The sequence below is a fragment of the Sander lucioperca genome, chromosome 9 (assembly GCF_008315115.2).
Source record: "Sander lucioperca isolate FBNREF2018 chromosome 9, SLUC_FBN_1.2, whole genome shotgun sequence".
NCBI classification, from domain to species: Eukaryota; Metazoa; Chordata; class Actinopteri; order Perciformes; family Percidae; genus Sander; species Sander lucioperca.
In genome coordinates, this window is record NC_050181.1 from 29,457,328 (window position 1) to 29,474,494 (window position 17,167).

A 17,167-nucleotide genomic window follows, 5' to 3' on the forward strand; every position below is an offset into this window, starting at 1 on the left:
GTCATATCTTTGGGTTACATTAGGTAATGTGTTTGTATATGCCCTAAACGCACCTGCGTCCAAATAGGGCCCTAAGTCTTAGCCTTTCATAGTTTAAGGCTCCAGCTGTGAATGTTTAAGTGGTCAAGCACCTGGCATTTTAGTGATGTTTCAAGTGGTTGTATTTAGGGATGCACAATATATCAAGTGGTAGCCAGTTGAGAAGGGGATAGTGACAGGATGCACAATCTCTCCCATCTTGTTCATCATGGGAATCAGGGACGTCACTAGGATTGAAAGACAGAGGGGGCTTAGGCCCGAGGCTATGCAAAACTTTCCCTTGCAAAATCTTACTTACACACTCTAATGTTAGCCTTTAGATACATAAAAGCTGCAGGGGGGGGATTTACTTAGGCCAGACTGTGCTCTTGCTGAGTTCTTCTTTAGGCTAAGACTTAACCGCTATCTATCTGCCCGTGTAAATGTGTGGTAAAGTAATGCCATGCCTAATTCCTCTCTCTATTAGATAAGTTGCAGGTCAAAATAAGACTATTTAATTACTAGGGGTGTAACGATACACGTATTCATATTGAACCGTTCGGTATGAGGCTTTCGGTTAGGTGCGCATTACAAACCGAACGATTTGTTGGACTAATCCTATTTCATTTTTAAAAAAAATAAACATTAAATTGTGGGAAATATAATGTCAGTGCCGCTGCACTCAACAAGTCAGCCCAAATGACGAAACAGGCAACATGCTGTCTGCCCTTCCCACTCCTAAAGAAAAACACACTACTACAGTCAGGCATGATACGCTGAACTAGCTCGTTGCAATATGGTTGACAAGGATTTAAAGTATGTCTGAATTGAATAACCTGATGGCGAGATGAATCAAAGTTCTAGTATGTATGTCTGTATGCATGCTCATATATAGCCTAGTCTACATTTAGGCAACAAATACATACTTGTTTAATTTATTACAGCAAAGGAATGCAGAAAGTTAAGTTGGTCAGAATCAAGCTTATATAATAAATATCATGAAATAATTTAGTTTAGACTATGCCTTGGTCTCTCTCTCTCTCTCTCTCTAAATATCTTCCACTATCCATTTGTTCAATGAATTGAAGGTTATACTGGTACAATAGCATTAACAGTGACACTATGATATTTAGGGACTGATATTGTTTTAATACTATAGAGAAAGCAGGCTATATTAATGGTAAAGAACAGAGAGCTTCGGATACCTTACTAGGCGAGCTATTTCTTGTATTTCACTCGTTTACACTAGCTAGACTATTGTTTTCTATAGCCAACTAAAATATTCCTTTATCTTTACCTCAAGTAAATGTAGCTGAAGTGAAGCAAGTAAAAGTCATTAACAACAACTTACAATTTCACTCTGTATCACTCACTGTGTGTGCGGTAGCAAGTCCAGACCAAAGATTTGCGACGATACGAGATAAATCTTGCAGCTACTTGCAACACACCGGTCTGCAGCATTCTTTAAACCAATGAGAAGAGACAAGACGGTGTATCATCTTCATAGCCATGGACTCTTTGTACTTCTGTCTAACTTTCGGCTTTCCGGCTTTTTTGTAGCTGGATATATTATTTGTTGTTTCTAATTATGAATTTGGATAACGTTGATGATAGTGAGATACTTGCTACAGTTGCATTTCGAGTGATAAATCGGTGAAAACAACATTTTATTTCTATGATTTACTGCTGTGTTTTAATGCTGCCTGGCGCTCTCTCTCTCTTCACCTTGCTTGTCCACATACGTTACCGTGCAAGCGGCCGCTCATAAGCCTCTCTCTAAAACACTGCCATTTCGACCAGTTGACAGTTCGTGAAATAAAAATAAAACAGACTGCAGTGCACGACGACATCAACAGTGAATGGTGAAGGAAGATTGTTTCCACGTAGTGAGTGCTACAGAGTGCACTGTAAAAAAAAAAAAAAAATCAAATTATTGTTTTTCTTATTATTATTTGGGGGGGCTTAGGAACATTTTGGGGTAGCTTCAGCCCCCCTAAAATAGGCCTAAGGACGTCCCTGATGGGAATGAACTTGATCATCTCTGCAGCGAGTACAAAGTCAAGAGAGCCAAAGACCGCAGCAGGAGGGCAACACCTAGCAATCAGAGCATTCGTGGATGACCTTACCGCGATAACACCAACTCACGGGCAGGCAAGATTGGTCCTGGCAGAACTTGATCGCATGGCCACTTGGGCAAAGATGGTCTTCAAGCCCAAGAAATCAAGGAGCCTGGTGATCCAAAAGGGCAAAACAACTGGAAGGTTCAAGCTACTTGTTCAAGGGGAAGTGATCCTGAACATCCAGGGGAACCTAATTAGATGCCTTGGAAAGTGGTATGATGATTCCCTGTCAGACAAAAACAGCATCTCCATCACCGGAAAACAAGTTGAAGAATGGCTGAAGAAGATTGACAAGTCTGGCCTGCCTAGGAAATACAAGTGCTGGATCTACCAACATGGCCTGCTCCCAAGACTCATGTGGCTTCTCACCGTATATGAGGTGCTCCTATCAACTGTTGAAGAAATAGAGAGGAAGTTCAACAAGCACCTTAGAAGATGGTTGGGAATACCCCCGAGCTTTACATCCTTGGGGCTCTACATAAGGTCGGGCCAGCTCCAGCTTCCCCTGTCATCAGTGATGGAGGAGTTTAAAGTCGCCAAATGCAGACTGTCCCCGACATATAGGGACTCTCAAGACCAACTCACCAGGGAAGCAGGTGTCAGAACAAGATCTGGCTGTATGTGGGCCGCCAACACGGCAACTAACCAGGCAGAATGTTCTCTCAGGACCAAAGACATCATCGGAAACCCTTGCACTGGAAGACAGGGTCTAGGAACAGCACATTTCCAGCAGTGGTCAAGGGAGAAGAGAACCAGGATCCAGGATGAAGTCCGAAACCTTGAGGAAGAAGGGAGAAGAGCAAAATCCATCGAGCTCGCAACTCAAGGTGTCAAGACGAGGTGGAACCTCCCCAAGAGAACAATCACATGGACTGAACTGTGGTGGCTGGAGCCCTTCCATATATCCTTTCTACTCCGAGCAGTGTATGACACCTTACCAACCACAGTCAATTTGAACAGTTGGGGGATGAGGGAGGACCCACTGTACAAGTTGTGTGGTGGGAAAGGAACAATGTCATACATTCTGTCAGGGTGCAAGATCGCATTGACACAGGGGAGATACAGGTGGCGCCATGAGAAGGTGTTGGCAGTGCTCACAGATATCCTGGAGCAAGAAAGGAGGAAGAAACAACCAGCCAAAGCAAGACCAGTGCTGAGCACCATCGCCCTTGTGAAAGAGGGCCAACGACCTGTTGTCCACAGCCAAGCCAGGCAGAATCTCCTGCAGTAAGCCCAGGGATGGGAAATGGAGGTTGAACTCGGGAGGAAACTCCACTTCCCCAAGGCGGTACTGTCCACAACTCTAAGGCCCGACACCATCATGTGGTCTCCAGAGGGAAAGAAGATCATCCTGGTGGAGTTGACGGTGCCATGGGAGGAGGGCTGTGAGGAAGCTGCAGAGAGGAAAAAAGCCAAATATCAGCAACTTGTCCAAGACTACCGGGACAGGTGGACAACATGGCTGATGACGGTGGAAGTCAAATGTTGAGGGTTCCCAGCTCAATCTGCGTGGAATCTATTGACAAAGGATGGACTGAGAGGCCGCTTGAGGAAAGCAGCTGCTCGTAGGCTGGGAGAAGTGTCAGAGAGAGCCTCCTGTTGGCTCTGGCACAAGAGAGAGGACACAAGCTGGAAGCTCGGAAGAGAGGGGAAGTGACCTGGCCAGTCACTGCTGACCTGCCAACTGGAGGGTGTTGTGGTTAAGGGTCAAAACACCCAGAGAAGGTTGGGGACCACCTGACGACCTCTACTCCAGGCCAAGGCTTCATCCATTAGAAATGGGTGTATGTTAGCATCGCAGATGTATTATACAACATTGGCCAATATATATTTTTTACCATAACATTTCATTTAGCTGACACATTTATCCAAAGCCACCTCCAAAAAGGGCATTCAAACATGAAGGTACAAACTCATAACAGCAAAAATCACATAGAAGTGCATAAATATGCCAAACTACAAAGTGCCACATGTAAGTTATGTATGTCGGTGCAATTTATTTTTTTACTTATAACCAGGCTGTGATTTGTGAATGAAGCAGAGAATACCACCATGGATATAATGCCACTCGGCCAGCCTTGCCAAAACACTTATTTATGCACTTAAATATTTAATGGAAAATATTCTTAACGAGTCGTTTTGGTGCCTGAACTTAACTATGATCACCGCATGACTAACGTTTTCTGGCTAAACTCCAGTGCCTGTAGCCTGTAGCCGGCTCACAGTCACTTATTGGCGTCTAAACAACTGCCGCTGGTAGCCTGCGTCCTGGAGCTCTTGAGGAGGCTAAAATTGATGTTGGCCTGAGGTGGATGTACATTACATTACATGTGTCTGTTGGAACTGGATTAGTACCCATCTCATCTGTGCTGACCACACACCTGCTAATGACCCAAAGACAGCCCCTGCTAGGGGTGGCTGAGCAATAGAAACTCAAAGAAAATCTAACAGGTTCACAGCTATCTCAAACACCTGAGTGAAGCTAAATCTTAACTCACACAATCCTAGGTAAGACAATTGGCCCAAATAAAGCAGTCAAGGTAACCTAAGGCATCAGCTACAGTAACAGTCCAGTAGAGAAGCCTATTTAAACAAAAGTACTCAGCCTAAAATCAAGTAGTCTAGCAGTAAGATACCTTCAGAAGTCAAATGCACATTTGTTTGGCTATTGGGCTGATTAATAAGACAACTGTTTTATTATTATTGTTCTGATAATTAAATTTCAACGGATAATTTCATATGACAATGAATGAATGATCCTGTATAACAAGAGCCACACACTGATTCTAAAGAAACTTCCCGTTCTGAGTAACAGGCTTCATTACATATATTTTTAACTGAATCAATCATCATTAAAAAGCAGCTCAAGACTCCCCTTTCCTAAAATATAAGCCAATAGGAAGTTACACTTTTTATATATTTCTCAAAATGTGAACCTTTTCTCAGAATCACTGAAACCAAACTTGCCACTATAGGTGTCTGTAAGCATGTGACCATGTTTCCTATACAGTGTCACTTCAGGTTTAGCCAATCAAACACATTCTTGTCTCTAAAGAGTGGAGAAACCAACGCTATTCTGTCATTCAACACAGCAACTTCAACACAATGACATCTCCAGTGTTTGCTCTCTTTCTCACATATTTGTTCTTGGGAAAAATGGGTAAGTTGTAACTTTATTTTATGTTAGACTGTGTGAAGTTTCTTTCCGTCACATTACATTAACTCTACATTTGCTCTTCTCTCATTTCACTTTAGCTCAGACGACAGGTCTGAAATCCTCCCCAACTGTTCGTCAAGAGACACGATTTTTATCAGTTAAAACTGGGGACAAGTTGACTTTACAATGTTTCTATGAAGGTGATGTTGCTGCAAGGCTTTACTGGTTTAAGCAAATTCTAGGACAGAAAGCAAAGCTCATCTCTACTTTCTTTAAATATAATGTAAATGTGACTTTTCACAATGAATTCAAGAACAATCCACGCTTCACACTGGATATGGAAAATGGAAAAAATCACTTGACGATCAAAGATTTACGCCCTTCAGACTCAGCTACTTACTACTGCATTAATTTTCTATACACATTAGACTTTTCAGAGAGCATTTTTGTAAATGTAAAGGGTTCAGATTTGAAGATACCAGCTACGGTCCATCAGTCATCATCTGAGAGCATCCAGCCAGGAGGCTCTGTGACTCTGAACTGTACAGTACACACTGGGACCTGTGATGGAGAACACAGTGTTTACTGGTTCAAGAACTCGGAGGAATCTCAGCCAGGACTCATTTACACCCATGGAGACAGGAATGATCAGTGTGAGAGGAAACCCAACACACAAACACACACCTGTGTCTACAAGCTGCCGATGAAGAGTCTGAATCTTTCTCATGCTGGGACCTACTACTGTGCTGTTGCCTCATGTGGACACATTCTGTTTGGAAACGGGACCCAGCTGCACTTAGAGGGTAAGGAACTTTCAGCTAAAGTTGTCGCATCTGGTGACTACTCATTCTTTCTGATCTAACTCTACATAAAAACCTGCTGAAAGATCCGTCTCTGATGTCCGTCTCTCTACAGATGAGATGTACTCTCCTGTCTTGGTGTATTTCTTGAGTGGAACTTCAACATTCAACATTCACCACCATCCTGAGTGTTTTACTGGCCTTCACAGTGTGCATGATGAACAAAGGAAACGGCCGCCGATCTAAAGGTAACTGGTAGTTTGAATTTCACAGTTTGTATTCACGATTTGGCTTTTGAATGAAAAAAACGTTTTTCCTGTTTTACAACCAGAGTCTCAAGCCAGATGTCCAGCTCCCCCCACAGCGAAAGCAAAGGTGATTAAAAAACTATAAATGAACTGCTAAACTACCATCAAGACACATTTTTATTGCACAATGCATCGTTTCCTGGATATTGTTTTATTTTCTGTCAAGGACAAAATAATGATCGTACGATATATATATTTTGTTACCAGGGTTACCAACACTCTGAAAACCTTTATTATGCTGCTTTAAGTGCCGACCTGTTTAACAGATCAAGAGGACAGAGGGATCCCACCTGGAGTGAATGTGTGTACTACAGCGTAAAGCAGTAGAACTGAACTTATTACATTTATACTTTGGAGTAAGACAGGATTTCTTAGTGCCTCTCTGGAGGTGTAATAAAGATGTATATCCAGGTTTGAAATAAATTTGCTTTAATAGCTTCTTTGTGGTCTGCAGACAAAATTAAATCGCTCTATTCTCAACTTATGTGCATATTTAGAATACTCTTTGTTGTCTGTGTGCCAAATAAACCCTGCATGTCAAAATATATTTTAAGTACTTATGAAGACATGTTTTTTATGACTTAACCAGCATATTTAGAAGCTCAGATGAATGGATGCAATAAAAGTCACTTGCATGTCTCATTTATTTTTTACTTTTGCTTATCCTCATTTATTTTAACCAAAGGATGTGTGTGTTTATGTGAAATATGGCGTTAATGATCAAATACACAATTAAAAGTTGGAGCACTATGAGATTGAAACAGTACGTTTGTGCATGGTTCATCCAACAGTTTCTTCATACATGAGTGGCTGTTGGCACCATGTGTGTCAGAGAATGTGGTTGACCTAAATACCTGAGGCTCCACTAGTTTACAATGTCACGGTTTTGGGTTTAAATGAGTTCTGTCTAGTAGACAACAGACGTTTATGCATCAAGTATTGTTTGGTCAGTGTCTGCATTGATGACTTTCTAATCACAGAAATGAACAAACACGATGCACAGTAAACCCATTTAAAGTCACCATACACACATGGTAGACACACCATCACCAGTCCCAACATATATGCACCACCTGCCTATACTTTTTATATCACATTGCACTTTTCTGCTTTTTTGCACTTCTGGTTAGATGCAAACTGCATTTCGTTGTCTTTGTACTTGTACTCTGCAAAATGACAATAAAGTTGAATCTAATATTAATAATATTACAATGTGAAATAGTATTATGGAGTTTTGGTGCCATAGTGCTCGTGCCATATGATCAGCTCGCGCGCTTTCACTTCACGCACGAGCAGTTCAGTTTCTTCTCCTGAAAATCTCTCCTTCCTGCTTAGCGAATCCGCCATCATAACAGCAATGCTCCAAGGTCCAAACGCACCTGGCTTTTAAAGGGAATGGGAGATGACACTCTGATTGGTTCATTGCATGTTATGCCCAAAACACACCTATGATTAATTAAGACACTACAAGTACAACCCTTTTGAAAGATGCGCCTGGCGCACCAACCCTTTTTTCTGTGGTTAAACTAGCAAAGTGGATTTATATATGCCTTAAACGCACCTGCGCCAGGTGCTTCACGCCATTCGCTTAGATCGTTAAAATAGGGCCCTAAGTCCTATCCTTTAGTAGTCTTTATAAGGCTCCAGCTGTGAATGTTTAAGCGGTCAATCACCTGGATTTTTCTACTGATGTTTTCCTGGCTTTTTAGTGATGTTTCAAGTGGTTGTACTTAGGGGACCATAATATATTAGTGGCCAATTTTTATTTTTTTTCCATAACATTTAATTTAGCTGACACTTTTATCCAAAGCCACCTCCAAAAAGGGCATTCAGCCATGAAGGTACAAACTCATAACAGCAGAAATCACACAGAAGTACTTAAATATACCAAACTACAAAGTGCCACATGTACATTATGCATATCGGTGCAATTTATTTTTTTACTTATAACCAGGCTGTGATTTGTGAATAAAGCAGAGAATACCACCATGGATATAGCGCCACTCGGCCAGCCTTGACAAAACACTTATTTATGCACTTACATATTGAATGGAAAATATTCTCTAAACGTAATAGTTTGGGGTGGCAGTAGCTCAGTCCGTAGGGAGTTGGGTTGGGAACTAGAGGGACGCTGGTTCAAGTCCCCGTACGGCCCGAAATACGGAGCTGGACTGGTAGCTGGAGAGGTGCCAGTTCACCTCCTGGGCACTGCCAAGGTGCCCTTGAGCAAGGCACCGAACCCCCTGAACCGCTCAGTTCAGGGTGCCTGTTCAGCAGTTGCAGCCCACTCACTCTGACATCTCTCCATTAGTGCATGTAAAAGGACCTGAGCATGTGTGTGTATTTCAGGCCTGTGTGTAATAACAACAGAGTGTAAATTGTAATTTCCCCACTGGGGATCAATAAACAGTATAAATTATTATTATAATAGCAACATAAAACACAGCGTTTTCAAGCCGGAGAGCAGATTTCACTTCGCAGCAAAAATAAAAATACTCTCTGGAGTGTTTTAGTCCATATCACAATCTTTTTCCTAAACTTAACGAGTCGTTTTGGTGCCTGAACTTAACTGTCATCACCGCATGACTAATGTTTTCTGGCTAAACTCCAGTGCCTGTAGCCTGTAGCCGGCTCACAGTCACTTATTGGCGTCTAAACAACTGCCGCTGGTAGCCTGCGTCCTGGAGCTCTTGAGCAGCTGAAACTGATGTTGGCCTGAGGTGGAAGTACATTACATTACATGTGTCTGTTGGAACTGGATTAGTACCCATCTCATCTGTGCTGACCACACACCTGCTAATGACCCAAAGACAGCCCCTGCTAGGGGTGGCTGAGCAATAGAAACTCAGAAAGAAAATCTAACAGGTTCACAGCTATCTCAAACACCTGAGTGAAGCTAAATCTTAACTCACACAATCCTAGGTAAGAAAATTGGCCCAAATAAAGCGGTCAAGGTAACCTAAGGCAGTGGTTCCTTTTATCCTTGGCGCCCCCCCACTTATGTCTAAGAAAAGCTGAGCCCCCCCCAACTGCCGGAACACACACACACACACACACACACACACACAAATTACTTCCAAGTCTTCCAAAAAAAACAATGGTGGTTTTGACAAAGCTATTAAGAATGAATTTGGCTCAGTAACAATAACAATCCAAGTCTTTCTTAGGTTTTTATGCAAATGTACATCATGATAAACCTGTTTTAACACAGCTACAGCACATTATGTGTTAATGTGACTCTAATGTAACACTAATAATCAATAACTTATTAAACTCTTATGAACATGTTTTACTCTGTCATCCTGTTCATTCATGAACTAATGGCCACCTTGGGCTTGCGTACCTCTGACTAGGGATGGAATGTCTGGTGTGAGGGTAGTGACAGCCAGCCTAAACCCCAGGTGTACATCAAGCCTGTTACAGGCCTTTGTTTTTATTGTTACAAGGGCGCTGAAGGCCGTCTCAGACAGATACGAGGTGCTGAATGGGAGAATAATCCTTGTAATTGCGTGTTTGGCCAGTCTTGGTGCAACAGCGTGTCCTTTGACGATCCAAAACTTTTTGTATCCATCCTTTGACGCAGAATCATCTTGAAGTTCAGCAAGCTCATCTTCACAGCCGATGTATTCCACTTCCTCCATGCTGGAAATGTAGGGGTTCATCACCCACAACTCTTTTGATAAGTACTCGTCAACATCGGCAAAACAGGACTTAATTTCCTCCTGGAGCAAGTTCATGTGTTGGGTAAACTCAGTGCGTCAAGACGCACGCACAGTGCCACCAGACTGTTTCATCAGCAGTGGAAATTGTTGCAGCTCTCCTTTAGACATTTTCCCAACTCTGTATTCCATTTTGCGCACAAAAGCGCTGAAAGCGTCTTTGCACTGCATGACGTTTGATTCGGGGCCTTGCATCCGCTTGTTTGTCTCATTGCAGAGAGCAAATGTCTGCTAGGTATGCTGTTTTGATCCAGAATGCGTCTGTCAGCTGTTCGCACAGTTGTCAATTGTGATCTTGCAAGAATTCCTTTATTTTTTCCTGCAGTTCCATAAAACGCACAAGCACTTGTCCACGCGACAACCAACCTCTGTGTGTAACAGCAGTGTTTGATGCGCTTCATCCTCCCACAGCTGGGCAAACAGTCTCTTGTTCGTAGGGCGAGCTTTGATGAAGTTTACAACTTTAACAACAGTTGCCAGGGTGTCACTGAGGTCTTCTGAAAGTTTTTTACTGGCTAAGGCTTGGCGATGCAACATACAGTGAAAAATTGCGCATCCCGGGGCTTTTTCCTTCTATCGGCTGTTAAATCCCTTGTTTTTGCCCATCATCGCTGCAGCGCCATCAGTGCAGCATGCAACAAGATTCTCCTAGGGCAGGTTGTTTGATGAGAGGTAAGAGTCCACAGCCTTAAAAATATCTTGTCCTGTTGTTGTTGTGGTTAGATTGGTAGACATAAGAATGTCTTGTTTCAAGTTCCACCGTGAATATATTGCATATAAACGATGAGTACGGACTCGTCTGACAATGTTGTCGTTTCATCCAACTGAATGGCAAAGAGAACATTTCTAAGTGTCTTGTGCAGCTGGTTTTGACAATCTCCAGCCATTTTATCAATTCTGTCTTTGACAATGTAATCAGAGAGTGGGACGGTTTTCACTTTATCCACCACCTGTGGGCCAAACAGTCTCTCTACAATTTTCAGGCAGGCGGGTTTGATTAGCTGCTCTCCAATAGTGTGTGGCTTTTTAGCCTTGGCAATTAATAGCGAACACTCAAATGACGCCTCCGTGGCTCTGTGTAAATCACTGCCGGCTCTTTCAAATGCTTTTCTGATGTCCGTGGATCTTTTTGATAGTGCATGTTGCTTTTTCCTCTCAAACTCTCAAGATTTAGCCTTACTTTCTTTTTTGATACAGAGGAGTCATCAGCACTTCTACGTTTCTCCGACATGTTTCGTTCATAAAATAGTGATGCCGTGGCGGCAGGAAAAATGAGGGTGATAGCAGCTAGCAGCTGACCTGATGACAGCAAGGGTCCGAGGTTAAGAGGTCACGGAGGTTTGGCCTACTAAGTAGCCTGCCTACAATTTTAAGCAAGAACAAAAAATATAGTTTTATACAGACTTTTGTATACATTATCTATTCTAGTGTATTATCATAATACTTTGTGCAAATATTTTTTTTTTACCTCAACCTCAAACCAGATAAAGACTTGCGCACCCCCTGTGCACTTTGGCGCGCCTCTGAGGGGTGCGCGGACCCCAGGTTGGGAACCACTGACCTAAGGCAGCAGCTACAGTAACAGTCCAGCAGAGAAGCCTATTTAAAAAAAAAAAAAAAAAAAGTACTCAGCATAAAATCAAGCAGTCTAGCAGTAAGATATCTTCAGAAGTCAAATACACACTGTTTTGGCTATTGGGCTGATTAACAAGACAACTGTTTTATTATTATTGTTCCGATAATGAAATTTCAACGTAAAATTTCAATGAATGATGCCACAGAGCTGTTAGCCAGGTTACTGTAAAAAACCTGCTGCCGCTCTACACTGTGGAGTCTAAGAGCTCTAAGTAACCATTAATTAGTCCAACAGTATGGCTTTGAAAGGTTAAACATGATCCTGAATCACAAGAGCCACACACTGATTCTAAAGAAACTTCCCGTTCTGAGTAACAGGCTTTATTACATATATTTTTAACTGAATCAATCATTAAAAAGCAGCTCAAGACTCCCCTTTCCTAAAATATAAGCCAATAGGAAGTTACACTTTTTATATATTTCTCAAAATGTGAACCTTTTCTCAGAATCACTGAAACCAAACTTGCCACCATAGGTGTCTGTGAGCATGTGACCATGTTTCCTATACAGTGTCACTTCAGGTTTAGCCAATCAAACACATTCTTGTCTCTAAAGAGTGGAGAAACCAACGCTATTCTGTCATTCAACACAGCAACTTCAACACAATGACATCTCCAGTGTTTGCTCTCTTTCTCACATATTTGTTCTTGGGAAAAATGGGTAAGTTGTAACTTTATTTTATGTTAGACTGTGTGATGTTTCTTTCCGTCACATTACATTAACTCTACATTTGCTCTTCTCTCATTTCACTTTAGCACAGATAACAGGTCTGAAATCCTCCCCAACTGTTCGTCAAGAGACACGATTTTTATCAGTTAAAACTGGGGACAAGTTGACTTTACAATGTTTCTATGAAGGTGATGTTGCTGCAAGGCTTTACTGGTTTAAGCAAATTCTAGGACAGAAAGCAAAGCTCATCTCTACTTTCTTTAAATATAATGTAAATGTGACTTTTCACAATGAATTCAAGAACAATCCACGCTTCACACTGGATATGGAAAATGGAAAAAATCACTTGACGATCAAAGATTTACGCCCTTCAGACTCAGCTACTTACTACTGCATTAATTTTCTATACACATTAGACTTTTCAGAGAGCATTTTTGTAAATGTAAAGGGTTCAGATTTGAAGATACCAGCTACGGTCCATCAGTCAGCATCTGAGAGCATCCAGCCAGGAGGCTCTGTGACTCTGAACTGTACAGTACACACTGGGACCTGTGATGGAGAACACAGTGTTTACTGGTTCAAGAACTCGGAAGAATCTCAGCCAGGACTAATTTACACCCATGGAGACAGGAATGATCAGTGTGAGAGGAAACCCAACACACAAACACACACCTGTGTCTACAACCTGCCGATGAAGAGTCTGAATATTTCTCATGCTGGGACTTACTACTGTGCTGTTGTCTCATGTGGCCACGTTCTGTTTGGAAACGGGACCAAGCTGCACTTAGAGGGTAAGGAACATTCTAGCATATGCTGTCTAATCTGATGGGTATTAACATATAGAAAGTAATTTCCCCATTATAGGATTTGTCTTTGGGGAGGTTTTTGTCTATCTGAATCGAGGCTGTGAGGAGGGTGTCGTATGTTGTAGAGATTGTAAAACCCTTTAAGGCAAATTTCTGATTTTGGCTATATGCATAAAATTGACTTGACTAGTCATTGTAATTTACTAACCAAAACAAGAAATATACTGAAAGTCTGTCTCTCTACAGATGAGGTGGACTCTCCTTTTTTGGTGTATTTCTTGAGTGCAGCTTTGGCTTTCACCACCATCCTGAGTGTTTTACTGGCTTTCTTAATGTACAAGGTGAACAAAAGAAACCGCTGCCAAACTGCAGGTAATTGGTACTTTTTCTATCTGGCAGATTGTGTTCACTGAATTTTGCTTGTAAATAAAATGTTTTCTGTGTTCTACAACCAGTGAACCACGCAACATTTCCATCTCCCTCCACAGCGATTGCAGAGGTGTGTACAGTTTTCACGTTTTCATTAACCGTAAAAAAAGAAATAGCATCACAATTAACTGTGTTGTCGACATAATTTCTGTGAGGAACCATAATTTGTCTTCTTCTTCTTCTAATCTTTTTTTAAAAAAATATTTTGTTACCAGGGTTACCAAGATGCAGACAACCTCCATTATGCTGCTTTAAGTGTCAACCTGCCCAACAGATCAAGAAGACAGAGGAACAACACCAACGATGAATGTGTGTACTCCAGTGTCAAGCAGTAGAACTGGACATTATTTCTACGTTCTGAGTAAGATGGCAGATTCTTCTTATAATCTCTTTGATTATGTACATACATATAGGTAGATTTTTAGATAAATATCTGTATATTTCATTGGTCTAGGATGTAAAGAGTGAAGAGAAGACTGATAGGAATGGACAGAGTTATCAGTGGAAAGAGAAGTTTAAATGGTCAATTTTGTTCTATGAGACTGTGTGAACTGTTGTTAACTGGCCCTTCTCCAACACTGTTGATTTGCAGAAGAACTTTTAGAGAATAATTCATCAAACAAAGAAGTTTGATGTCAGTTCATTTAGAAAGCTGGATTGGTTGATGCTGTACAAAAACCTGGTCTCTGGCTATAAGGGTCCGGATTAATTTACCAATAAGTGGCATTATTTGAATTTTATCCTTAATTTCTTTTTTTACCTAATTACGTGAATTGTGCATTTCCGTGAACATCTTGTGTCAAATAAGAATAAATCAGTCAAATCTATTGAAGGAACACTAACAATGTTTGTGTGTTTCTGTTCAGTCCCTGGTACTGTAAGGTAACTTTGGCTTTGTCATGCATTAATGAATGTTTTGAATTGGTGATGGTGCTAGATGAAAAGACAGGATCAAGTTTTTCACAGTTAATCCTCTAGAGACCGTGACTGTACCAAATTTCAGTCCCTCAAATAGTTGTGGGGATGTCTAAATAGTGTAAAAGCAAAAATATCGAACTAACGGCGGCACTAGCGGAAAAGTCAAGGGATTACCAAAGTCGGTAGTAATCATCCAGAGGGGGACATTAATGTCTGTACCATATTTCATGGCAACCCATCCCATTGTTTCCCAAGTATTTCACTCTGAAGGAAAAATTGCAACCTGATCGTGGCACTAGAGGAAAGATCAGGTTGTCACCAAAGTCCTACATAATCTGGAAACCATGAAGATCTGTACACAATTATGTGCTAATCCATTATGCAAATGTTGAGATATTTCACAGGATAACTGAAAATGTGTGATTTGCTGATGGTGCTAAAGGAAAAGACAGGGGATCACCAAAGCCTTCAGAATGTATCCTCTAGTAAACTTTTATATCTGTAGCTAAATGTAGGGCAATCCATGTAATATTTCCCTCTGAACCACAAATGTCAATCCTGTAGTGACAACACATGTAGCAAAGTAGTAGGATTTATCCTCTAGGGACCATGAATATCTGTTGAAAATTTAAATGCAATCCATCCAATAGTTAGTCTGAATCAAAGTGGTGATCGCCCAAATGAAAGACAAACTGACTGCCATCCTTAGAGCCATACTGCTAGCATGGCTAAAATCAATTTCTCCCTTTTCACTGCTGCATTATCACTGAGACCTTGGCCCATTGCAATAGGGCCTGTGGTCACAACAGTGTTTCTTCATGATAACTTTAAGAATCCATTAATGCTATATTATATTCAGACTCTTGCTGTCAAAACCCATCAAGGATTCATTACATTATCACGCCATTGTTATATTTACTAGACAATGCATGACCTCTTAACCTTCCACATACCTCTGCCCTAGAGTTTAGATTCTCGGCCCGAGCCCGACCCCGACCCGAGCCCGACCGGACCTTGGGTCGGGCTCGGGCCGTTATTTTCCGCCACATCCTCGGGCCGGGCCCGGGCTGGACCCTTGATCAAGCAATTTTTTTCCATTACCTTATTATCCTATTTGGGTGGAGAGAAAGCTATGCCATAATCAGAAATATTATATATATATATATATATATATATATATATATATATATATATATATATATATATATATACAAGTAACAAATGTGTACAAAAGTTAGGCTGCAGTTACAAAATGCAGCACGTGTCATGCGCGGAGTCTCCTCCTCTCGCACGCATCACACCGGGAGCTTGAAGATGTAAAGAAAAAAAGAAAAACAGGAGAATTAACTTTGAGCAAGTGTGGAGGAAAGTCGGAGGTATGGAAGTAGTTTAAACAAGTCGTGGGCAGTGACAACAATATGTTGTTCATCATTGTTTCTTTTTTTTTACGTTTCTTCATTTGGATCCACTTGGCGATCCGTGCCATTCTAAACAAACAGCGCAGTTTACATGCTTCGTCCTTGTTGTATTATTCTAAACGTCAGCGGCCCACGTATTAAAAAATTGTCGGGTTTAAATCGGGCTCGGGCTCATAATTACAGTTAACGTGTCGGGCCAGGCCGGGCTCGGACGCAACGTGCTCGGGCAGGTTCGGGCTTGATTTTTTGGGCCGATCTAAGCCCTACTCTGCCCCATGTATACTAGAGTCATTTGGCAGACGTCTTTGTTCAACATGCCCTAAATTTTCTCATAGGGAGCAATATGGATTTCAGTGTCTTAAACATTATGTGCCACCAATTGCCATCAATTTTGCAATAAATGGCAAAAGCCCTCTGGTTAACTGAGCTACAGCCAAAGTCTAAACAACATTTGTGTTGTCTATTATTGTAGTTGGTCAGATTCTTTCCCATTTTTGATAATATTTTTTGCCAGCTAAGCTCATTTCCTACAGTTCAGTTCCTACATAACTGGTTGAAAAAGAACCACTTGACCATCAATGTAAAGAAAACTGAATGTATGCATTTCCACTCACCCAGAAAAAGCCTTTCTTTTACTGATTCTATTACATTTGCAAACCAAGATCTTGTCATCACAAAGACTTACAAATATCTTGGTGTGCTACTTGACTCACACCTTACATATCGGGAACACATTTCTAACTTAAAAAAGTTGAATCAGAAACTTTATGTGTATAACAAGATCAGATCATATTTCCTTTTCTGTTTCTGAAACCTACCTACATGTCTTCCTATCTGGTCTCTTACCACTAAGGAAATTACTGAACCAATAGCACGACTATACAATCGAGCTCTTAAGACCCACAGTAATCTTCCAAAGTGGTCTCACCATTGCATTGCACTTGCACGCTCAGACTTACCAGAACTACATAAACAGCCACGCTATTGCATTTTATTTTCAGATTCAAAATGGCACCTTACCAGCACTTGCTGCACTTCTCCCAACACACAATATGAGACCAGTACGCCTCACTAGGTCAGTCTCACAGGCATTCATTCCAGTTCCCTCATACAAAAACAACTATGGCCAGAAATCCTTTTTTTATAGATACATCAAAATTTGGAATGACA

The 17,167-nt window shown here is 41.3% G+C and overlaps 1 protein-coding gene and 1 pseudogene across 1 annotated transcript; both read left to right on the forward strand.

The window, feature by feature from the left end:
* The first annotated feature begins 5,138 nt into the window (after positions 1 to 5,138).
* LOC116042272 lies at positions 5,139 to 7,045 on the forward strand (annotated as a pseudogene).
* Positions 7,046 to 12,247: 5,202 nt separating this feature from the next.
* LOC116042270 lies at positions 12,248 to 14,622 on the forward strand. The gene is made up of 5 exons (XM_031288394.2): positions 12,248 to 12,417; positions 12,513 to 13,217; positions 13,479 to 13,604; positions 13,688 to 13,731; positions 13,877 to 14,622. The coding sequence occupies exons 1-5, from the start codon at positions 12,363 to 12,365 to the stop codon at positions 13,994 to 13,996; spliced, it is 1,050 nt and encodes a 349-aa protein (XP_031144254.1). The 5' UTR covers positions 12,248 to 12,362; the 3' UTR covers positions 13,997 to 14,622.
* Positions 14,623 to 17,167: the final 2,545 nt, after the last annotated feature.